We start from the raw sequence: 25,106 nt of genomic DNA on the forward strand, positions 1-25,106 counted from the left end.
GATAACAGGTGTAATTTAAGTGTTAGGCCTCTTTCACACGGGCGTTCCGGTATGTCCGTATATCACCCCATCCGTTTGCGGGTGATATACGGACATAATGCATGTCAACGATGATATGCGGACACAAAAAAAAAAAAAGGTGCCGGAGCGGATCGCAATACGGTCCACTCCGTGTGAAAGAGGCCTTAGGGTGTGGGTGACAAATAAGTGGATTCATAAAATAAAGAGTTACAGAAAACCTGAGACCTTTCCTCTCGGCCCTATTTAGTGCTGGACCTGTGAGCAAATGCTTTAACGTTTGGGTTACCTATTATTAAGGGCAGTTTTTCTCAACCTTTTTAACATGAGAGAACCCTTGCTAATAATTACTATAGCTACAACTCACTGAGCACAAGTGGGATAGTCAGTGGGAAGAATGCTCTTTACATTTTTTATTTTTTTTTTTAAAGATATTTTTATTGAATTTTTCCAAAACAAAAGTAAAACATCAAGGCTCAGGGAGCCCGCAAAAACAAGAAGTCATTAAAGAAATTTCAGCTCAGTGTCCCATACAGTCAGTCTAGGATGCACAAACTAATATCAACAGTAATGTACAGTTGATGCAGCTAGTAACAATCTACAATGCACAGGAGTCATCAAACAAAACAATTATGCAGTTACATTCCTGGTCCTACAGTGGCAGTAGTAAGAGGGCTATTCAGCCAGCGATGCCACACTTTTTTAAAAGTTTGGGGTTTCTTCCTAAGTTTGGGGTTTAGCTTATACAGTTGAAGATACCATTAATCACATTTTTCCAAGTCTCTATTGATAAACTTGAAGTGCCCTTCCAGGACATAAGGATGACCTTTCTGGCAGAAAAATATAAGATGCGTAGTCAATGCTCCTTACCTTTAGTGGTCCGTGAGAAAAATCCCCTTCTTACAGATAGCTAAAAAGCTCATTTGGTGTCAGTTGGATCTTATCTGGGAGATAGACCTTGCTCCCTGCTCAAGGAACCCCTAACAACCTCTGCATGAATGAGGAAAGAAGGGAAAGCCGCTCAGGTGCAAGTATCAAGACCTGGTGCAGGTCGGATCTGCCATCCAGGAACATCCAGGAACATGCAAATTTGAAATGTGAGACCGCACTCAGGAATTTAGATGAAACCAATGATTTTCTTTATTCCTCAAACGTATAACAGACAGACATAGCAGTGTGGTTATGAGTAAGCGACTGGTTATGTCGTGAAACGCGTCAACCTGACACGTCTGTTCCTGTACACTGTCTGTCTGTTATACGTTTGAGGAATAAAGAAAATCATTGGTTTCATCTAAAATCCTGAGTGCGGTCTCACGTTTCAAATTTGCAACCTCTGGATGAACCCTATGGTTCCATGGAACTCTGGTTTAGAGAGGGGCTAGGTTAGGCTGGCCATACCATTGATTGGCAGGCTAAATGTACCAAGTTAATTATTTGATTAATTTGGGTACAACCAGCCTGCCAGATTCTTGTGATTATCACTCGCTATACCCTGCCTGGAGAAGACAATATCCCGGCAGGAAGGATTCCAGCATCAACACTGTGTGGATGGAGAAATCGAGCAAATTTCTTTCTGCAACCCATGGTTGCAGGAAAGAAATTCGCTCCATGTATGGCTGGCCTTAGAGTTGGATATATCGGTTCCACATCAGGTCCATTAGTATTTTATACAATGTCGCTGTCAGTTACTCTTGAGCTTTTGGGTCGTGTGACAATTTAGACTGTCTTGTGATTGACTATTTCACTTCAGGTTTCAGGTCTACTGCTACTCAGTTACTCGATTGGTTGCTACCTCTATGCCCTCCTCCTCGCTTGTAATTGTGGGTATATTTTTGGAACTTGTGTGCACAAAGTTTACAGTATATGGAAGGGTCATGTGGTACCTAAAACACAGTGTGATATAGGAAGGTGCACTTTTAGTGTGGAAATGTTAAAGATCTTAAGAAAGGAAGTTTTGTATCGGAAGTCCTGGTGCTGATCTCTCTGAGCTCGCACTCTTAAAGGTGGTCCAGGGAAAAACTGTCCCCAGGCAAGGTAAGTATTTCAAACCTTTTGTTACTGGAAAAGGAATGCATGACAGCAAAACAGTTATCATAGCTTTATATCGAAAATAGCTCATATTGTTTAAATAGTAAGACTATATAGGTACCACATCCCATGTCATTCAAGAAAATATGGGAACAAAATGGGGCATTGGTTGGGACTTTCAAGGTACCGTCAAAGACCAATATCAATGATATCACAATGTGATATCATTGATATTGGTCTTTGACGGTACCTTGAAAGTCCCAACCAATGCCCCATTTTGTTCCCATAATTTCCTATCATAGCTTTAGATTTGCACTCTAGTCTTGTCTAGCCTAGATCTCTTTACTTATTTTTTTCAAAGAATATAAGGAATAAGTACTTATTTATTTTCTTGATATGTCTTGTAGCTCTTCAGAAGTCACTGCATTCCTCAATACCATCGGGAACTGCAGTCTTTTTTTTTTTTTTTAATACTTTTGACAAACTTGCTTTCTCCATCCAGGACTGGATTGCCTTAGTGAAAGCAGCAGCTGCAGTAGTCAAGAATAAGGCTACAACCAAACCGAGGACCAGCGTGAACAGCAATAAGGACAAAGAAGAAAGAAAAACACACAAAATGTCTATTAAAAAAGAGGACACTCCAATTAGTAAACCCCTGGAATTATTTCACAAGGAGGAAGAGCCAACGTCCAGCCAGAACCTAGGTATATTGTTCCCTTAGGTACAATTTGTGCTTAGGATGGGCACTTGATGTGACGCTTAATAGAACTGTAGCATCATTTGTGAACCGCTAAATATGATCACTGTACTGACTGAGCACAGGTGGCTGCACCTTTTTATAGAGGATGTGAATAGATTGATACATATTTATAATTTATTTTAGAGATTTCTCTATCTTAATAGTACAGTACGGAACACAGGTATTCATAGACCCTGGGTGATCTCATACGTTCAGGTAAATGGACGGTGACAGCTTTCGAGGACACATACCCTGGCTGCCTCCCCTATAACCCTACCCCATCTGTTTGTCCTCAGTTTTTTTTGCAAGTGTCCCAATGTGATGGACCTCTTGTCCCTTGTGGACTTAACTCGTTTATTATTTATATTATTTATATTATTATTATATATTTATAATATATAATACATATATATTATATATTATTATTTATATTATTATTATATATTATTTATTTATTATTTTATTTTTTTAACTTTGGATTCTTTAACTTCTAATTGTGTATCTCCTTCACTGCTTTCTAATACCACAGGTAGAAGCAGTGTTTCCAAGTCAGCTTACCCTCGTTAGAACTTTGGGAGTGGTACCCAGGTCCCAACCTTGGGAGCTTGTCAGGGTGCTATACAGTGGGTATAGAAAAGAATAAACCCCCTTTAAAATCCTATTTGTTGCTTTGCAACCTTAAATGCAGACATATACACCAGTTTTTGTTTTATCCAGCTGTAGTTGCATTCAAGTGTATAACATCCAAGTGAAAGATATAACACCAACATGTCAGAAAAAGAAAATTCTCAAGCAGAATCAGGGAGTTGGAAAAAGGATCCACCCCCCCCCCCCCTAAAAATATTTTAAAGGGGGGTGATTATTTTCTATACCCATTGTACATGTCCAAGGCTATGGTCCAAATGTTGTGGAATCCCAGCCCTAAACACCCCTTCAGGGGTATGCCCACTGGCAAAGCGCGGACTATATATTCAGTCAAGCTTCATGGACAGGCAAAACAGAGTCACCTTGTATCCCTGACCATTTCTGTAAAAACTCGGACAACGTTTGGAATGTATTCACTCTCCAGTGTAAACTTTTCAAACGTAGAATTAAGTTTTAACCACTTAGAACTTGGTTTCAGATAGATAACCAGGTGTTGCATTATGCCGCTTCATCCTAAAGCCCTTATAAGGTACTCAGGGGCTACCTTTCGCCCTTTCATCACAATTTGCTACAGGACAGTCTATATACCTGGTTTGCTTCTCAATCCTGGACATGCTTACTGTATATTCCTTACCATACTCTTAGAATACCCCACAAGGGAATGCCCTCACTCATAGTTGTGGTGAAAACCAAGCAAAGGGAACCATGGCTAAATGCCAGGAGAACATTCGCTAAGCCGAAGGCCTGCAGAACTAAACCTCAGGATGTTGATGTATCCGGTGCACTGGAGCAGGAACCTCTTTTAAAACCAGTCTCTAGCTCTGTCTTAGGCATGCAAGCCTATCTGACAAAAGCAGAATTCTCTGCATCCATGTCACAGTTCCTCAATATTGTCCTTATTACAGCTATCTTTGTCCAGGGCTACAAAATCCCATGCTCTTCCCCAGTTATATATTCTCTACCTGACTTGGTTCCCAACATGCCTGTCCCAGACAAGGCAGACACAGAAGGGATGAGAATCTAGAGCCAGAGTTAAAGGAGGCTGTAGAAGATTTTTCTACTCCACACTTTTCGCCTGAAGCGGGAGCTTCACACAACATGCTTTCAAATGTGGATAAGCTCACTTAGGTCATACTCGCAAAGGTCCTAGCACCACTTCATTACCTTCTCAGAACTCATGGCATCCAGGTCACAGGTAATCTTGATGAACTTCTCTTAAATGATGCGTCTCCCTTACACCTGTCTGCAAACTTCCTGCAGACTATTTGGATTCTCCAGGCCTTTGGTTGGGTGATCAATTTCCAAACGTCTTCTCTCCGACCTTCTTGTCTACTGTAATACTTTGGTCTGGTCCTTGGGCACATCCCATGAAAAAGTTTCCTTTCAAGAAAAGCTAAAATATTTTGCTTAGAGCAGTGGTTCTTAACCTTGTTGGAGGTACTGAACCCCACCAGTTTCATATGCGCATTCACCGAACCCTTCTTAATTGGAAAAATAAAATATGATTTTTTTCAAATTCAAAACATAGGTATATATTTAGGACGGTATATATTTAGACATAGGTGCACAAAATGAACAAAACCATTAAAGAACAAAACCATTTGCATTAACACTGACCGCTAACCATTTGCATTAACACTGACCGCTGACCATTTGCATTAACACTGACCGCTGACCATTTGCATTAACACTGACCGCTGACCATTTGCATTAACACTGACCGCTGACCATTTGCATTAACACTGACCGCTGACCATTTGCATTAACACTGACCGCTGACCATTTGCATTAACACTGACCGCTGACCATTTGCATTAACACTGACCGCTGACCATTTGCATTAACACTGACTGCTGACCATTTGCATTAACACTGAGCACTGACCATTTGCATTAATACTGAGCACTGACCATTTGCATTACCAACCAACTAACCAAAAAAAAAAAAAAAAAAGGCTCTCCTAACTTAAAAAAAAAAATGCCATACCAATACTGCACACTCACTCACTGTGTATAACTGTTATACACAGTGGGGGGGGGGGGGGGGGGGGGCGCCTTTTTAGTAAAACACTTCTCTGCAGAGAACACCACACCACCACATCTACCTACCTTAGTCCTCCTGATTCTGGGCTGGCTGCTGCGCTGGCCTAGTAGTGCGTGGCCTGCTCTGGCCTGGGTCTGGTGCCAGACTGATGTCAGACTCACTCAGCGAGTCACTTGAGTGAGCCACCATTCACTAAGCCTCCTCCTAGGCCTAGGAGTTGGACCTCTCTCCCCTCTAGTCTCCGAGTCCCCGCTCTCACTCTGCTCAGTCTGTCCTTGTCCTCGCTGTCAGTGCACTGACTCACAGTGTGTCAGTGTCACATGACATGTGAATCACTCCGCCAGGTCCGGTCTCTGTACTGTGGGGATGTTGTGTGTTTCCATGATGATGGCGCAGAGCGGGAGCGGAAGGACACGCCCGAAATTGGAGAAATAGTCCCTGACAGCGAAGTGGTACTAGCGGAGGGTGTGCGTGTCATCACGAATCATATGAGTCCTCCGCCGAACCCCAGAGACTGACTCACCGAACCCCTGGGGTTCGATCGAACCCAGGTTAAGAACCACTGGCTTAGAGCCTACACTTGAGATTTCAGCCTTGAAGGAAGAAAGACAAGTTATTTCATGTTCAGCGATCTCTGCAGTCCACATTTAGGCCTGGACAACTAGTATGCTGATTACCTTAGCCGCCACCGCCTAATTTAAGAGGAATGGGCTCTTCACTTAAGCATCTTTAATCTGATATTTGAGAAATGGGGGACTCAAGATGTAGACATTCTAGCTTCCAGATTCAAAAACAAAGACTACCTTTGTTTGTGGCCAGGACCAAGGATCCTTTAGCGTTGGCTTCGGATGTACTGGTAATTCCCTGGTCTCATCTTAGGGTAATCAATGCCTTTCCCTGTGCGAATTCTGCATTGTCTGCTCAAAAAGATATAGCAAGAGAGGAAGACTGTAATTCTTGTTACACTAAATTGGCCCAGAAGAACCTAGTACACAAACCTCTACCTCTAGCACATGACCCCTGGCCTCTTCCCAACAGGTCAGATCTGCTCTGTTGGGGCCCTCTATTCCATCTTGCATCCCAATCTCTGTCTTTAAGGACATGGCCAGGTCTTAAAGTGTATAGAGAGTCTGGAAAGGTCGTGGACTTTGTAGGCACCAGAGTACACCTGGTGTGCCAGTATGGCTGCCAGTATCCAGGCGGGCTTGGTGTGATTTGATGAAGCTCAATAGACTGTACGGGTTTAACGCATTTGCGCGTCCTCAGGAGCTTAAGCAAGAATTCTAGAGTAGATAAAAACATATAATGAGAATCTTTAATATCTAATAACAATATATATTCAGCAGTATCAAAGCTAGCGTCAGTCACCATCTCTCTAACTGGTGCGCAGATTCAGGCATCCATAAGTGCAGGAAGGACAAAATGTTTTTATAGGGACTTGTGCAGTGGCACCCCCCACCACCAGGGTGCAATAAGGCATGCAGACCACTTATAATATATAAGGTTTATACACTGGGAGAAATTAAATATTGCTAAATAAAAGTTGCGCTCAACTAAAAAACACTTGTGCAAAATAAAGACCTTACAATCAAGGCAAAAATAAGGTGCATATTATAGTGCATAGATAAATAATTAACAGAAAGTGAATAAATTCTGTACAATCATATGCTAATGATGAGGTGAAATAAACCTATATAGTGCCAATTAAATAAATGAATAAATAAATAGTCCGTAGTAATAATAATAAATGTCCGATAGAAATGGTAGATTTGATGATGGTAATAATATCAGCGCTTGATAGGTTGTAAACACCTCCACCAAATACGCAGGAACACCCGGTGTGCACTCAAGGCTTACCGGATGGAGTGGACCCCTTAAGTTACAGGGGGTCAGTAAAGGCAGATTCAGGACACCAAAGGTATAAACACCCGATACCAGGACAGGCAACACTTCCGATATACTCCAAACAGGTCCTCCTTTAAGCTCACTGAAGCTGGGGATGGACTCCCATAAAACGTACCCAGGAAAGGAACAAGGGGACTCAGATAGTGAAGTACGTTCAAAAAGTATAATTTAATAGTGGTAAATTATATGCACTTACATGGTACAGGCTTAAAAAGGGCATATCATAAACACAACCGCGTTGGTATTGAACGCCGCTTCCGCGTTCCACCTGCGTGGCACCGGGAGCTGGAAGTGACGTGGTAGCGTGATCACGATCCTACGTCCCGACGCGTTTTGTCAGCGCGTAACTGACGTCATCTGACACCGACACCAATTAATAGTGTGATACTCCACAGTTGGATAATGATGCCCAAAACAAGTTCATACAGAGTCCAACTGCGTTTGTTTTTCTTTTAACAAAAACACCCAGATGAAGTCCATACGCAGTCTGAATAAACTCCTGCTTTACTGGGAATCATTAGGTCACTCACCAACAAATTGGAAATAGGCTCCTTTATATCTTGTAAATGTAGCAAGGTTTCCAGGCCTATGGCCTGATGTGGGTCTGCCATTAGTACCAGTAATCTCTCCAGCCCATGTGAGCTGTGACCCCGGGTGTGACAACTGAAGCAGCGACAACTCCGGCATCTTTGTGGTTTTTTTATTGGAATTGGGGGATGTAAGAAGGGAATGAGTGGGGATACTCCTTGAGGCTTCAACTAATTACAATTGGGACTTTACTCCTGAAATGCCTGTTGGCGCTTCCTTGACGCCAGCCAATGCTCACTGACACTGAGAACACTCTGTATAACAGTGTTCAGTACTCTGTATTCAGTTCCAGAGATTCCTCTGTGCCTCGCATTCAGGCCTTCCTAAAATATGGTTTTAATCAGAATTTGACCTTTAGGCCCTCTGGAATTTCAGGTTTGGCCTTGTACATTTTTTTTTTTTTTTTTTCCATAGATCTTTTGACTTCGCACTCCCTTGCAAAAACCACCCTTTGAACCCACCAGGTATATATATATTCCCTTAGATTATCTCTTCTGCAAAGTGACCTTTTTGGTTGCTATCAAGTCTGTCAGATGTGCCTCTGAGCTGGTGGCTTTCTCTTGTAAGGAGCCATTTTACATCCTTCACAATGATAAAGTAGTCTTGCGCCCAAAACCATCCTTTCTTCCCAAAATGGTATCAATTTTCCATCTCAATGAGGACATAGTCCTACCCTTGAGGTAATGACTAAGTGCTAATATTTGCACAAAACGCATCTATCTCATTTGTCCCCTTGCTTCATCTGTTAACCACCTGTCACAAGAGCTTCAATAAAGAGTATTTGAGGAAGTGCAGTCGTACGGAATAATTTGCTCTATGACACACAGCATGCGAGCTGGGCTAGCACCTGACTAGTGTGTGGGGATTAGCTGGGGACTCACTCACCTGGAGCAGCTTGTTTTGTTTCATAGGCCTACCCACTTTATACCCTACTCCAAAGCATCAAAAGGAAATCGCTCCTCATTACCTGATGTAGTCCGAGCCATTAAAGCAGTGGTTCTCAACTCCTGTCTTCAGGACCCACTAACGGGCCAGGTTTGTAAGATAACTGAAATACATCACAGTTGATATCAGTGATTGCAGTATTCTAATTTGCATTTCTCCAAGATAATACTTAAAATCCTGTTAGTGGGTCCTGAGGTTAGGAGTTGAGAACTACTGCATTAGAGTCTACCTTAAAGCAACAACTTTGATCAGGAAGACTGATTTCATTGATTTGTCCTTGGGACCTTGCAAGGGACACACTGCTTTCAAATTCAATATTGTTTAACCGCTTCCATACCTGACCAGTTCTGGCATTTCTCTCCTAAATGTAAAAATCATAATTTCTCTTTCGTTCATTGATGGGCACAGCTCCTGATCTTCATAACCATTGGGCATACTGCCCCTACAGGAGTAGGACACTAGGCATAAAAAGAATCTGGCTACGCCTATGGGCAGTCCCAGGGGGTATACTCCCTCTCCCTGCTATAGGTTTTTTTCTGCCTAGTCAGGAGTAAGGACCTAGTTCCTTGCTGGGATGTCTCTGGTCCTGGCACATTTTTTTTTTTTTTGGATAGAAATGTTTTCTCCTGGATTTTTCCTGTGAGATCTACTGGCCCGACTGGGCGACGGGCTGGATAATCTAGATCCAGTGGTCACGCCAGTCTGGCCAGCGAGCGCACGCAGACCTCAGCTCCGCTCTAGGTTGGCCGTGACATCGCCCCACTGAACGTGGGCTGGCGTGTGAGTTAAACGTCTCACGAGTTTGCATACGACCGGGTCTTGGCCCAAGTTGCAGCTTTCCTCCTGGCCGACAGCCCCCCATTTCGATGAAGAGGGAGAGGGGTTCAGTCTGGAGCGGTGCCCACCCGGTTCCTGGTATGGTGACTAGCTGTCCTCCCACTCCACCTGGAGGCTTTTGGGATGGTCCCCCTCATTCCTGTCAGGTACCCCCCTTTCATCTGTCCCCCATCCTACCCCCTCCCTCTACTTATGCAGGGAAAGTTTGGGTGGTCTGGTCCACCTCCTGGGGTGGGGACAGGGAGTTATACTTGTGATGGGGGCTAGGGGGGTGCGCCGCTAGTGACCGGACGATCGGCTGTGCGGGGGGGGGGTTTCTTGTGGAGGCTCCTGCCCAGGCCCCCTGTCCTTCCTGAGTATGTACTTGAGGCCTAGGGACCCCTCCTGGGCCCCTGGAAGCAACCTTTTTGTTGTAGCTTATGCGTTTCTATGCACGGCGGCCATGTTTTGTTGTGTAGTCTGACAGCCATGTTTTGTGTAGTCCGGCGGCCATTTTGTGGTGGCTTGCAATTGAAACTAGCGGTTTCCATTACCATGAAGCCCTGTGGGTAGCGAATTCCGCTAAGGGAGTCCCACCCCATCCCCTGGTGCTGATTCCAGGATCCTTTCACTTTCTGATAACCGCACGTGAAGTGCAGATTATCCTGGTGGCTAGAGGTGCCTGTTTCTGCTGGGTGGTGAGTTAACTTTCGGGTGGCGGGCTGGCAAAAAGCGCCTCCCAGCTTCCCCTGCCTCATCTGTCTCATCAGATCCTGAAACTGATTCGGCCGCTGTGGACATGGGTCACCCTTCTGGGTCTGCAACCACGCGCCTGGAATTCTCTGATAGTGAGGATGATTCCTCCACATCTGCAACCGTGCACGAAAAGGCGCTGGTGGATGCACCGATTGGCCTTGAAGATGGAGGACACCGCTGCGATGGAGATGCAAGTTCCCTTTGGTACTTACAAGCCATCTAGAGCGGCAAAGGGGTTTCCTTTCTCTGCCTATTTTGATCAAAACGTCCCCTTGGGGTCTCTAAGCTATTTTCTAGACGTTACCCTCAATGTTGAGTCCCTTATTAAGAAGTGGACTGTTCCACCGGTGGTAGACCCCCTGGTTTCCATATTGAACAAGGCAACCATGATTCTGGTTGAAGAGTCCCTGGCCTTTAAGGATCCAGCTCACAGAAAGGCGGAGGCTGTGGCCCGCAGTAAGTACACACTAGCTGGTTCAGCACTGGGGCTGGTATTCACCATTGTCCTGTTGTCGCAAACTCTGACTGAGTGGGCTAAGCTTTTATGCTGTGACCTGGAGGGAGATAAGCTCCCCCCTGCCTTTGCTGAGCTGGCGGAGCAGCTGGTACAGTTTATCTGTGATGCCTCTTTGGATGCGGCTCCCTTAGTGGCTCGGCTCTCTGTTTTGGCAGTGGTCCTTAGGCGTGTCTTTTGGCTCAAATGATGGTCTGCGGATCAGACTTCTAAAAAGGCCTTGACTGATCTACCCTTTCAAGGAGATTGTTTGGAGCTACCCTGGATGACATCATTAAAGGTCTCAAAGGGGGGTAGAGTACCTTTCTTCCGCAGGCTACTAAGAGCACGGAACCTCGTAGAAGTGGACCCTCTTTCTCGGCTCATAGGAAGTTTTTTCGTCTCTCAGGGTCGACTGACAAGGGCTCAAAGCCTTTCAGGGTCTCTTCTGGAGGATCCAAAATGAACCTGGTCTGGCAAGCTGAGAGCGGGCTTCTCCAGACCCATGTAAGGCTCCTTCAGCATGAAGGTGCGCCCTCACCAGTATCGGGGGGTGGGGGGGAAGTCATCGCTGGTTTCCGGACCCATGGACTTCCCTGGTACAAGACAAGTGGGTCCACAAATTAATTTGATCCGGCTACAAGATCGATTTTCGCTCTTAAACCCCAGCAAGGTTCTTTCCTTCTGACTTGCGTCTGTCCCCAGACCGCTTACAGCGTCTTTTTGGGGCAGTACATGACCTGTTACTTCAAGGGGTGATGGTCTTGGTTCCGACTTCGGAATGTTTTCACGGTTTTTACTCAAACCTGTTTACAGTTCCCAGGAAGGAAGGCAAGGTGCGTCCAATCCTTGACCTCAAGGTGCTGAACTGCATTGTGCTGGTGCATAAGTTCAGAATGGAGTCCATTCGCACGGTGGTGTCATCCCTGTGTCAGGGGGATTTTCTTGCCTCTATCGACATCAAGGATGCTTACCTTCACATTCCGATATGCGCTGGTAACCAGCGCTTCCTCCGCTTTGCTGTGGGAGAGGAGCATTATCAGTTTGTGGTGTTACCCTTTGGTCTCGTCTCTGCTCCTCGGTTCTTCTCAAAAGTGTTAGCACCGGTGCTTGCTTTGTTACGCCAACCGGGGATCGTGGTACTGGGCTACTTGTATGTTCTCCTTCTGCGAGTGAAGTCTCCTACTGCTCTGGTTAAAAAACCTGGAGATCATCATACAAACCCTGCAGGATCTGGATTCTGAATTTTTAAAAGTCTGCTCTGGTTCCATCCACAAAGCTGGACTGTCTGGATCTGACTCTGGACTCGGCCTTAGCTAGAGTGCTCCTTCCTCTGGACAAACTCCAGAAATTGCAGGCTGCAATTCGTCTCCTGCTGTCCAGCAGATGGTCATCCCTCCAGACTTGCATGCGGATGCTGGGCTTGATGGTTTCTACCTTCGAGGCGGTTCAGTTTGCACAGTTCTATACGAGGTCTCAGCAAAGGGAGATTTTGGCCAAATGGGACAAGACTCCGCAGTCTCCGGACAATTAGAGTCGGGGAACGAAGAAGTCCCTGATATGGTGGCTTCATTCTCCAGCGCTTCATCTGGGTAAATCCTTCCTCCCCTTGTATTGGACAGTGGTCACCAGGGATTCCAGCCTGTCCGGCTTGGGAGGCGTTCTCTGCAAACATTCTGCTCAGGGAATCTGGACACTGGAAGAGTACAGACTACCGATCAATGTCTAGGAGCTCCGAGCGACCAGACTGTGTATGGACTATTGGACCGATCGCCTTCAGGGGTGCCCAGTGCGCATTCAATTGGTCAATGCCACGGCTATGTCTTATGTCAATCACCAAGCACAAGAAGTGTCCTGGCGGCTCTGGAGGTAGCCGGCATTCTAAGGTGGGCAGAACGGTTAGTTCCAGCCCTCTCCTCCCTACATATTATCGGGTTGGAAAACTGGCAGGCAGATTGCCTCCGCAGGCAGGCGTTGGGCCAAGGGGAGTGGTCCCTTCACCTGGAGGTGTTTCATCAGTTGTGTCTCTGGTGGGGCATCCCTGTGGTGGATCTGTTGGCGTCTTGCCTCAACAGAAAGGTGCAGAGGTTTGTGGCTCGGTCACGGGATATCTCCTGATTTACACCTTCCCTCTTCTCAAGCTTCTGCCAATACTTTTACGCCAAATGGAGACGGAAGGGATTCCGGCATCCTCTCAGGGAGTATCTGTTGTCCCAAGGACCAATCTTCCATCCTGCTTTAGAGTCGCTGGGTTTGACGGCTTGGCTGTTGAATGCCAGGTGCTAAAGGATTGAGGTTTATCTGAGTCTGTGATTCCTACGCTGTTAAAAGCTAGGAAAGCTACTTCTAGGAAGATCTACCATACGTGGAAGACGTACATTGCGGGGTGTGAGTCTCTTGAGATTCATCCTCACTCCTTCCTGGTGGCTCAGACCCCCCTGAACAGCCGCTATGATTGTTTTTGCTCTGCAGTTAGTCGCAGGCATCATTAAGATATCTCCACCGAAAACCTAGGACGTCATATGATTTCCAGCGGTATGGAAGTGGTTAATGGATAAGAAATCTGATTGCTAGAGCTTACACTCTCAAAGACAAATCTCCGCTTACACTTTTACTTGTCCATTACACCAGATCAGTGGGAATTTTCTGGGGTTTCTGGAATCAGGTCACTTTATCCCAGCTGTGTAAGGTCTTGTCCTCTGTTCCTTCCTTTTCAAAGTTCTACAAGATGAAAGTCCATACTTCTGTGGATGAAGGTTTCACCCCAAGGTTCTTGCAGTGGCACGCTGAAATTGCTTTTTTTTTTTTTTTTTTTACTCTTGTTGGGCCTGTTGGCACAGTTCTGTTTGCCTAGTTGTTGCCCACCCTTCTCATTCATTGATTGGGGACGTCCCAGGGTCTATGGATATTTTGCCTAAGTCCTGTACTGTACATTATTGTAAGAAGAATCTTGACCTACCTGTAAGTACCATACCTTGGAGTGCAGTCCACAGGTCACCCTCCCTTTCATTCCTTGGCTACTCTGCATTGCTTGCTACAAAACTTGTGGGGTAGGGTTATAGTGGAGGCCCCCAAGGGGCAAGTCCTAAAAAACTTTGCCAGTGTCTAATCACCCGAAGGTATATTTCAGGGTCTGTAAATACCTAGCCTATCCTGTACTGTACTCAAAGATATGGGATTTACAGGCAAGTCAAAATTCTTTTTTTGTGGCTGAATGTTTGGATCAAGCTGTCCAATTTATAACTACCTTAAAGTGTATGTGAATTTAACTTTTTTTTTGGTTTACTTTTATTTATTTTATGATAAGGGGGAAAGGGTTAGCCCACTTGTCAAGCTTTTATTGCTGTCTCAGAACGATAGTTATAGGATGCCTGTCTGTCTGCACACATAGTAGTCAGGCTGGCACAGGGCACTGAAATGGCAGCTGATGTTTAGCTGTTCTTGGGTTGCCACCTTTTGGTCCAAAAAAAAAATGTAGGAGTGGGTTGTGTTGAAACTCCTATAGCGTGCAGTGAAAAAAAAACAAAAAACATGGCTTATCTACAATGGACATAGCTCAGTAAGTAAGCTTTGATTTGCACGCACTAACCGAAACACATTGCAATGTACTGTCTTTAAGATTTAGATTGGCAAACACTATTTGCAGACTTTACATAGGGAAGCAGCTAGGAGCACTCCTGATATACAGAGTGGGACCTGGCTGTCTAATGAGGACTCTAACGAGTCATGCAAATTACATCGGTAGCACGCCAACCCCAGCTGTATACCCCACACACACTCATCCATAGCAGCACCCAATGCAGGCACCTCTTCTGTTTTTTGTCTCATGTCTGTTCTTCATACTGGAAGCTGCTGAAACTCTTGAAACTGAGAACCGACCCTGGATGCCAAGCTGGCAGGAAGCACTCCCTGCACAGTAAAAAAAAAAAAAAAAATCATAGCGGCTGTTCAGGGGCCAGGCTGGCAGGAAGCACTGCAGATCACCCTGAAGCTATACCCCCCCCCTCCCCCCTTGCATGCAACAATCCAATGCAGGGCCACAGCATTTAATAGAGGGCTGGCTTGGGATTGTTTAATGGTGGAGTTAGCTGCAACCCAAATCAGCAGTTAAGGCCTATCGGGAAAGTGTGCCAAGGAAACCCATAAAAGCTATTTTGGTTGATGTAAAAGATGCTTTCAGACACTTTTTAATGGATAAATGTATCTGCTCAAGTGATGTATTTGTGTAATGAGTTATCTATAGAAGTAACTATACAGCTACAGTACAGTGTCATCTACATTCTGATATATGGTTTGTTTAACAATCAGATTTTTTTGCTGTCTATGTGAAATATTTAGGGGGACAGAAAGTGGTGACAAATTTCAGCATGGCAAAATGTATTCAGTGTTTGTATTCTTGTCCTGGGGAGTCCTGTTCCCTTTTTCCTTATTCTTCAACCACAGGGACAGAATGTGAGGTGAAGTTTCCCTAGAGGGGGTCACAGATAGGAAATTGTACCTTTCTCTTACGTCCTCCGACAGTCGCCGCCTCTTCATATTCGTCACATATGGGGTATTAGACTTTGCTCCGAAGGAGTAGCTAGGCAACAGAATATGTTAACAATAAAGCTTTAACATATCCCACCCTCAAGGGGTGGTCCCCTCAGTCAATACCCTCCTACTTCCTGCAACCATATCTCAGTTTTAATGTCTAGCTTGTCAGGAGTGGCTGGCTCTCTCTGTGCTGGGACTTTCTGTCCCAGACTCTTTCTTCTTTTTAATATTTTGTTTGAGTTTTCTCTCTATCTTTACTTAGCTGTTATTTTTGTCAGCATTAGTTAGTTCTTCGGACGAAGAGGATCATGCGGACTGGGTCTCGGGCTGATCCCCCTGGTCGCAGGTCGTGGGTCAGTGGCTTCCCAGTCTGCCATCGAGCGTTCAGCCAGGTAACGCTCCTGGCACAGTGAACGACCCATCCCTGTTCGGTGCAGGGATGATTGGTGAGGTGGCTACCTCACCGGACGCTGTGCGGTTTCTGAACCGCCATTGTGTGCGTCTTGAATTGCGACTCTCCCTGCCTCATGTGCAGCGGCTTGTTCGCCTGTGCGGGTTCCCCACGCCATGTGAGGTAAGTGTATCTATGTGGGGACCTGTCTGTCTGGGGGGGGTCTCAGTCTGGGACTGTGTAACCTGCCTTTAATCACACTGCTTGTCTCCCTATCTCTCGGCTGCATGCTGTGGGCTGCAAGGGGGGGGGGGAGCTGTATGACACTGAGTATGTCAGGCTGGGCAGTGTGAGGAGCTGTGTGCTGTGGGGCATGTTTTTAATGGCATGTTGGGGCATATACAGCGATCGCTGCGGCGATCTAACATGTATCCATATAATGGGATTATATTGTGTGTGATTTTATGCACTATGGAGCGGCGATTTCGGCGCCAAACGACGCCATTTTACCGGCGCCCGCTCCGGCCGCATGGTTTACATGCACGGCGGCCATTTTCTTGTAGCCTCCATAGGCTTACATAGAGCGCCCTGGCAGCATCACTTCCTCTCTCCTGGAAGCACCGATCGAGGCAGCAGCAGCAGCGGAGTCTCCTCAGGTTTTATCCTTCTATTCCTGTGTTCCATTGCCTGTATTCAGTCTGTATATTCCCTGTGGGGGTCTCATTGTGCCTGAGTGTGGTGCGGTGGGCTGCGCTTGCCGCGCTTGCTGTAAGGGGGCAGTTAACCCTTGGTTGTCTGGCATACAGGGGCAATGGATTCTCAGGAGGGCAAGTTTCCCACAGTATTGGTGGAAAGCCAGGGGACCGCTGTTTCCCCCCCAGGGGGGGATTTAGCCACTATTGTGGCTGGCCTTGCTGCACAGGTGCAAATGCTGGTCGCTGCTCAATCTACTAAACGGCCCAGAGTTGCTCTGTCCTCTGATTCTGAGGGTGAAGGTGATGGGGCTGTTCTGGCGGGGACCCCCCTATCGGGGTCCCGCTCCTCTCTTGATCTAGTGGGTTCTGAGGTAGAGGCTGAAGTTGAGGGGGTTGATAATTCTCCCCCTGGCTCGCCTGAAGAGCTTGCAATCATGGATGAGTTGATTGCTTCCATTAAGCAGACGCTACGTTTGCAGGACGAGGTGTGTCCCCCAGCTGCCTTGGCGGCTTATGGGACGCAGAGAAAACGCAGGACGCCGCAGGTTTTTCCCTGCAATGCTGATTTTCAGCGCGCTGTTAAGGACCAATGGCGCGATTTGCGCAAGCCTTTTGCGGTACCAAGTAAATTTAAGCTGCGTTATCCTTTCTCGCCTGCCACTGATGAACGGTGGTGTGTGCCTCCGCCAGTGGATCATGCTATTGCGGTTTTGAACAAAGCCACTGCGATCCCTGCAGAGGGATCCCCTGTTTTCCGTGATGCCACGGATAGGAGACTGGAGTCTCTTGCCCGTCATACTTATTCTGTTACGGGTTCTATGCTTAAGGCTCTGTTTGCTTCTCTCATGGCGGCCCAGGCGATCGCAAGTTGGACGCAGATGCTTAGGCGCGTCCTAGTGGCCGATTCGGCCTCGGCGGCGACCCTGGATATGGTGGATCAGATCCACCAGGGTGTCATGTATCTGTGTGATGCGGACCTGGACCTGATTCCGTTGGCCGCGCGTGTGCACAGCGTGGCGGTGTTGTCTCGCCGCCTGGTTTGGTTAAAATGTTGGTCGGTGGACCAATCTTCACGTAAAACCTTAGCCAATCTGCCTTATGATGGGTCTCGCCTTTTTGGGGAGTCCCTGGATGTGTTGATTAAGGGGATTACCGGGGGTAAGAGCACTCTCTTGCCCCATTTCCCCAAGGCTAAGGGGGCTTCTGGGAAGAAGCATGCTCATTTTCGGCCCCCTCAGGGGTCCTTTCGTGCCTTTCGGCCGCACTACAAGGGCAAACCGTTCAAGGGCCAAGGCTCTCAGAAGAAGCCCTGGTCTGGGAAACAGAAGTCCGGTCACTCCGGACCTGCGGCCCATAACAGTTCGGCCTGAAGGGGCGCCCTCACCCAGTTTTGGGGTGGGGGGACGCTTGCTCGGTTTTCTTCAGCCCTGGTTGGCCCGTGTGAGGGACAGATGGGTTCTGGAAATCGTTCGATCTGGTTACAAGATCGAGTTTCTCTCTCGGCCGGAGAGCAGATTTTTTCCCTCAAATCTTCAACTGTCTCCAGAGCGCCTGCGGGATCTGCACCTGGCGGTGCGGGACCTGAGGGCTCAGGGAGTGGTGGTTCCGGTGCCTCATCGGGACAGATTTCGGGGGTTTTATTCCAATCTGTTCACCGTGCCCAGGAAGGAGGGCAAGGTTCGTCCGATTCTGGACTTGAAAGCTCTGAACCGCTCTGTGCGAGTTCGCAAGTTCCGCATGGAATCCCTGCGCTCGGTGGTGGCTGCCCTGGTTCCGGGGGAATTCATGGCCTCCATCGATTTGAAGGATGCGTACCTTCACATCCCCATATTCGAGGGTCATCAGAAGTACCTTCGATTTGCCATTGCGGAGGATCACTACCAGTTTGTGGCGTTGCCCTTTGGGCTCGCCTCGGCTCCGCGGGTCTTCACCAAGGTGCTTGCACCGGTTCTGGCATTATTGAGAGCCCAGGGCATTTCTGTCCTGGGGTATCTGGACGACATTCTGGTTCGGTCTGCGACCAGACAGGGTCTGGAGAAGGACCTGTCTGTCACAATACAGGAGTTCGGTTGGACGATAAATGTTCCAAAGTCGACACTGAGTCCGTCGGTTCGTCTCCCCTATCTGGGAATGATACTGGACTCGGTGCAGGCGAAGGTCTTCCTGCCGGAAGACAAACTCAGGACTCTTCAGGAGGAAGTCGGGTCCCTCAGGGACGTTCCACACTCGTCTCTGCGGACGGGTATGAGATGTCTGGGATTGATGGTCTCGGCCTTCGAGGCGATTCCTTTCGCGCAGTTTCACACGCGGGGTCTCCAAGCGGAGATCCTGTCCAGGTGGGACGGGTGACCTCAATCTCTGGATCTTCAGATCTCGTTGAGTCATCGCACCAGGGAAAACCTTCTGTGGTGGCTCCAGTCCCCGTTGGTGTCCGGGGGCAAGTCGTTTCGTCCGCTCTCGTGGACGATAATCACCACGGATGCCAGCCTGTCGGGCTGGGGTGGTGTTCTGGGCGTTCTGTCCGCCCAGGGGACCTGGTCGGAGGGGGAGTCTTCCCTTCCGATCAACATTCTGGAATTGCGTGCGATAAGGCTCTGTCTTCATCGCTGGACGGACCGGCTGCAGGGCTGCCCGGTTCGGGTGCAGACGGACAATGCCACGGCGGTGGCCTACATCAACCACCAAGGGGGCACCAGGAGTGCCCGAGCGGCTCGAGAAGTGGCCGACATTCTGTCTTGGGCCGAGACTCATGTCCCGGCGATAACGGCGGTTCACATTCCGGGAGTGGAGAACTGGCAGGCGGACTATCTGAGTCGCCAGACCCTGGATCAGGGGGAATGGTCTCTCCACCCGGCTGTCTTCCAGATGTTGTGCGCGAAGTGGGGTCTTCCAGATGTGGACCTGTTCGCGTCTCGCCTCAACTACAAGGTGAAGAGGTTCGTGGCAAGGACGCGCGACCCTCGGGCAGACGCGTCGGACGCGTTAGTGACCCCGTGGCATCAGTACAGGCTGATGTACGCGTTTCCACCGATTCAGTTGCTGTCCAGGTTCCTTCGCAGGTTGCACTCGGAACGCAGCACGGTGATTCTTGTGGCACCGGACTGGCCTCGCCGGTCCTGGTACGCAGACCTCGTGAATCTGGCGGTCGACGCTCCTTGGCGTCTGCCTCTTCGAGACGATCTACTGTCTCAAGGACCGATTTACCATCCTGCTTTACAGTCGCTGGCTTTGACGGCCTGGCTGTTGAGACCGAGGTCCTGAAGGAGAAGGGTCTCTCTCCAGAGGTCGTTCATACTTTGATCAACGCGAGGAAGTCTTCCTCGGGGAAGGTTTATTACCGTACTTGGAAGGCCTATTTTGCCTGGTGTGAGTCCAGGGGGTTTTCACCCCGCACGTACTCGGTTTCCCGTGTGCTGTCTTTCCTTCAGACGGGTGTCGATCAGCATTTGGCGCTGGCTACGATTAAGGGTCAGGTGTCGGCGCTGGCCGTTCTGTTTCAACGTCCCGTGGCTTCCAACTCCTTGGTTGGCACTTTTATTCAGGGTGTGCGGCATCTGGTTCCTCCTAGGAGGGATCCTTTGCCCCCTTGGGACTTGAATCTAGTTCTATCTGTGTTACAACGTGCTCCTTTTGAACAGATCAGGGAGATCTCGTTGTCTATGTTGTCCAAAAAGGTCGCCTTTTTGGTGGCGATCACTTCGGCTCGCAGAGTGTCGGAACTGGCGGCTTTGTCCTGCAAGTCTCCGTACCTGGTTGTTCATTTGGATAAGGTGGTCTTGCGACCTAATCCTTCTTTTCTACCGAAACGAGTTTCGGAATTCCATCTTAACGAGGATATTGTTTTGCCTTCGTTGTGCACGAAGCCTAAACATCCGAAGGAGGTGAGATTGCACTCTCTGGATGTTGTTCGGGCGATAAGGGTTTACCTTAAATCGACTGAGTCTTTTCGTAAGACTGACTCCTTGTTTGTTCTTCCAGAGGGTCCTCGGAAGGGCATGGCGGCTTCCGCCTCTACCATTGCCAAATGGATCAGGCAGACCATTGAACAGGCCTATGCCTTGCAGGGGAAGGTTCCCCCTGTGCCTGTGAAGGCGCACTCTACTAGATCACTGAGTACGTCTTGGGCCTGCCGTCATGGGGCTTCTGTAGCCCAGGTGTGTAAGGCGGCGACTTGGTCGACCGTACACACTTTCACAAAATTCTACAAAGTAGATGTTCAGGCATCGGCGGATGCTTCCTTTGGCCGCAAGGTTCTTAGTGCGGCTGTTCCATAGGGTCCCTTGTTGGGGACTCCTGGCTGTTGGGATAGTTTTTTGTATCCCCTGGTTTTTTTGTCTTTTCCTGGGTTGTTGCTCCTGTTGAGCACTTATTTTTGCTGTTGCCCAGCTGGTTTCCTTCCTTTGGTAAGGTTCCTTTCTTTGATGTGGAGACTGCGTTGCCTTTCAGCGCGGATGCGTTTCCCACCCCTCATGTTTGCACTGCTTTGGGACGTCCCCATATGTGACGAATATGAAGAGGCGGCGACTGTCGGAGGACGTAAGAGAAAACGGAATTTTTGTAAAATCTTACCTGTAAAATTCCTTTCTCTGAGTCCTCCCGACAGTCGCCGCCCCCGCCCCTCTTTGGGGTTTGAATGTATACTCTACTGCTATTCCACTAAAACTGAGATATGGTTGCAGGAAGTAGGAGGGTATTGACTGAGGGGACCACCCCTTGAGGGTGGGATATGTTAAAGCTTTATTGTTAACATATTCTGTTGCCTAGCTACTCCTTCGGAGCAAAGTCTAATACCCCATATGTGACGAATATGAAGAGGCGGCGACTGTCGGAGGACTCAGAGAAAGGAATTTTACAGGTAAGATTTTACAAAAATTCCGTTATCCCTTCCACACTCTCCATGAAGTTGGTCTTTAATACGGCTTATCATGTTTGTGATTTTTACAATAGCTATGTCTCTCTAACAGAATATTCCTATTATCTCTTGAAATTAGAAATTACTTTGGGAGAGGTCTCGAAGTTGCCCACACAACAAAGAGTTGATGATCTGATACTTAAAAGGAAAATGAGCCAGACTAGCACCTTCCAAGCAAAACGTGCCCGGCTAAATATAATTACAGGTATCTCTTCCACTGTCTCTCTGGCGTTCTTGTTTTCCTGCCCCTCTGTCTCTCCCTGCACTCTCCTGTCTCTGTCCTCCTTCCTAGCTCTCCTGTCTCTCTCTGTCCTCCTTCCTAGCTCTCCCGTCTCTTTCCTCCTTCCTAGCTCTCCCGTCTCTCTCTGTCCTCCTTCCTAGCTCTCACGTCTCTCTCTCTCTCTCTCTGTCTTTCTTCATGGCTCTCCCAACTTTCTTTTTCCTTATTCTAATATGTTCCAAAAATGTAACTTTTAGGTGGGTAAATAATCATAGGGGTTCTTTTTATAAAGCAGTTAATTGTGACAATCAAACATTCACTGCAAGTGAGTATACCCCTCACATTTTTGTAAATATTTTATTCTATCTTTTCTATCTGTATAACAGTATAAATTTTCTGTCCCCTCAAAATAACTCAACACACAGCCATTAATGTCTTTACAGCTGGCAACAAAAGTGAGTACACCCCCTAAGTAAAAATGTCCATATTGGGCCCAAAGTGTCAATATTGTGTGTGACCACCATTATTGTTCAGCATTGCCTTAACCCTCTTGGGCATGGAGTTCACCAGAGCTTCACAGGTTGCCACCGGTATCCTCTTCCACTCCTCCATGATGATATCATGGAGTTGGTGGATGTTGGAGACCTTAATCTCCTCCACCCTCTGTTTGAGGATGCCCCACAGATGCCCAATAAGGTTTAAGTCTGGAAACATGCTTGGCCAGTCCATCACCTTTACCCTCAGCTTCTTTAGCAAGGCAGTTGTTGTCTTTGAGGTGTGTTTGGGGTCGTTATGTTGGAATACTTCCCTGCGGCCCAGTCTCCGAAGGGAGGGGATCGTTCTCTGCTTCAGTATGTCACAGTACATGTTGGCATTCATGGTTCCCTCAATGAACTGTAACTCCCAAGTGCCGGGAGCACTCATGCAGCCCCAGACCATGACACTCCCATCACAATGCTTGACTGTAGGCCAGACACACTTTCTTCGTACTCTTCACCTGGTTGCCGCCACACACTCTTTACACAATCTGAACCAAATAAGTTTATCTTGGTCTCATCGGACCACAGGACGTGGTTCCAGTAATCCATGTCCTTAGTCTGCTTGTCTTCAGTAAACTATTTGCAAACTTTCTTGTGCATCATCTTTAGAAGAGCCTTCTTTCTGGGATGACAGCCATGCAGACCAATTTGGTGCAGTGTGCGGCGTATGGTCTGAGCACTGACAGGCTGACCCCCCACCCCTTCAACCTCTGCACCAATGCTGGCAGCACTTATACGTCTATTTCCCAAAGAGTACCTCTGGATATGACTCTGAGCATGTGCACTCAACGTCTTTGGTCGTCCATGGTGAGGCCTGTTCTGAGTGGAACCTGTCCTGTTAAACCGCTGTATGGTCTTGGCCACCGTGCTGCAGCTCAGTTTCAGGGTCTTGGCAATCTTCTTATAGCCTAGGCCATCTTCATGTAGAGCAATCATTATTTTTTTCAGATCCTCAGAGTTCTTTGCCATGAGGTGCCATGTTAAACTTCCAGTGACCAGTATGAGAGAGTGAGAGCGATAACATAAAATTTAACACACCTGCTCCCCATTCACACCCGAGACCTTGTAACACGGACCAGTCACATGACATCGGGGAGGGAAAATGGCTAATTGGGCTCAATTCTGATATTTTCACTTAGGGGTGTACTCACTTTTGTTGCCAGCGGTTTAAACCTAAATGTTTGCGTGTTGAGTGATTTTGAAGGGGACAGCAAATTTACTGTTATGCAAGCTGTACACTCACTACATTGTAACAAAGTATCATTTCTTCAGTATTGTCACATGAAAAGATATAATAAAATAATTACAAAAATGTGAGGGGTGCTGTATAATCAAGCTAACTAATGCATACTGATGCTGCTAAATTTGCCTTAAACATCTTTACTTCAATGACCTGAGTGCTCAAAATAGTTGAAGTGGAATAAAACCCTGAAAAAATAAATACAGATACTGTTTTCTTAAAGCATGTTATGCAGCACAGTGCTTGTGCTTTGTCATTTGGCACCCCGTATCACCTAAAAAACCTGGCTGATCCTGCCAGTTTCTACCCTCCACCCTGTAAACTGACCACAGTATATCTTGGCTGCTGAGCCCTGACACCATGGTCAGTGTACATGCCTCTGTAATCCACAGCTCTTCTCTCTGTCTCCTGTGTCCTCCTCCCCCCTCCCCTTCCTGCCTGTCTTTTGTGTCAGCGCCCGCCCCTCCACTCCTGCTGCTCTCATTTTTATTCTACAATAATCCCCTCCACTCTGTAATGTAACACAAAGTGCTCCTGTGCCTGTGTTATAGAAAAAATATGCAGATCTGTACCTATATCAGAGCGGCTCCCAGTGATTGCTGACATCAGCGGCAGTGTTCGGCAACGCCCACTGGAGCTGTCAGCCGGGCAGAGAAGAGAGCCAAGGGATCAGCTGATCGCTGGGAGCCCCTCTGATATAGGTAGAGATTGGCAAATTTTTTCTATAAGACAGGCACAGGTGCACTTTGTGTTAATATTACAGTGGAATAGATCATTTTAAAGTAGTGTCTTAACCACTTTAATCTTTTTAACCACTTAAAGACCAAGCCTATTTCTGACACCGATCTGTGTTTTTTGCTAGAACATTACTTAGAACCCCCCAAACATTATATATATATATATATATATATATATATATAATATTTATAGCAAAGAATCTGGAGAATAAAATGTCATTTGTTGCAATATTATGTCACACGATTTTTGCGCAGCGGTCTTTCAAACGCAGGTTTTTATTTATTTATTTATTTTTTCAATTTTTATTAGAAAGTTTTCGTAATAAAATACACTACAAGTAAAAAAAAAGGAAGAGGGGGGGAATCGTTGGAAAGGGCACGGAAGGAGCCCAAATACAGGGAATAGCATTATAAACTGACAGTATCAAAAAGTCCATAGTAACAGGGACCGTCCGCCTCGTAGAACACCATAATGCAATGTGGGGATATGGTAAACACGATGAGAGCAATCACAGAATACCCACCCCCCCCCCACCCCAAAAAACCCCACCCTCAAAACAATAAGGGGGAAGAGGGGAAAGACAAAAGGAAAGAAAAGATAAAGAGAAAAGGAAAGAGAGAGAAGGGGGGAAAGAGGGATGGGATGAGAGACTCATAAACTGTGCAGATAAGCTCACCTGGTGTAATTAGGGGGCAACCCCCAGGGAGAGCACGTGTGAAAGCCTACTCCACCCCCAGAGGGGCCCAAAAAGCCCAAGAGGCACCATTCAACCCAAGTCGGCCCGGGGGTTCCCCTCCACATATCGCAGCCATGGGTGCCAAACCTTCTCGAACAGCTTCACCCTATCGTTCAGTACAGCAGA

The 25,106-nt window shown here is 47.2% G+C and overlaps 1 protein-coding gene across 1 annotated transcript in view; it reads left to right on the plus strand.

Annotated features, from left to right (window-relative positions):
* The window catches only part of PHF20L1 (PHD finger protein 20 like 1), a 255,783-nt gene that overhangs the window by 74,514 nt on the left and 156,163 nt on the right, over positions 1-25,106 (plus strand). Inside the window, exons 6-7 of the mRNA XM_082259569.1 lie at positions 2,549-2,750; positions 21,587-21,712. Of these exons, the coding sequence (XP_082115695.1) occupies positions 2,549-2,750; positions 21,587-21,712 (328 nt within the window). The remainder of the gene's footprint in view (positions 1-2,548; positions 2,751-21,586; positions 21,713-25,106) is intronic.

This window comes from Pelophylax lessonae (genome assembly GCF_965119305.1).
Source record: "Pelophylax lessonae genome assembly, chromosome: 5".
NCBI lineage: Eukaryota > Metazoa > Chordata > Amphibia > Anura > Ranidae > Pelophylax > Pelophylax lessonae.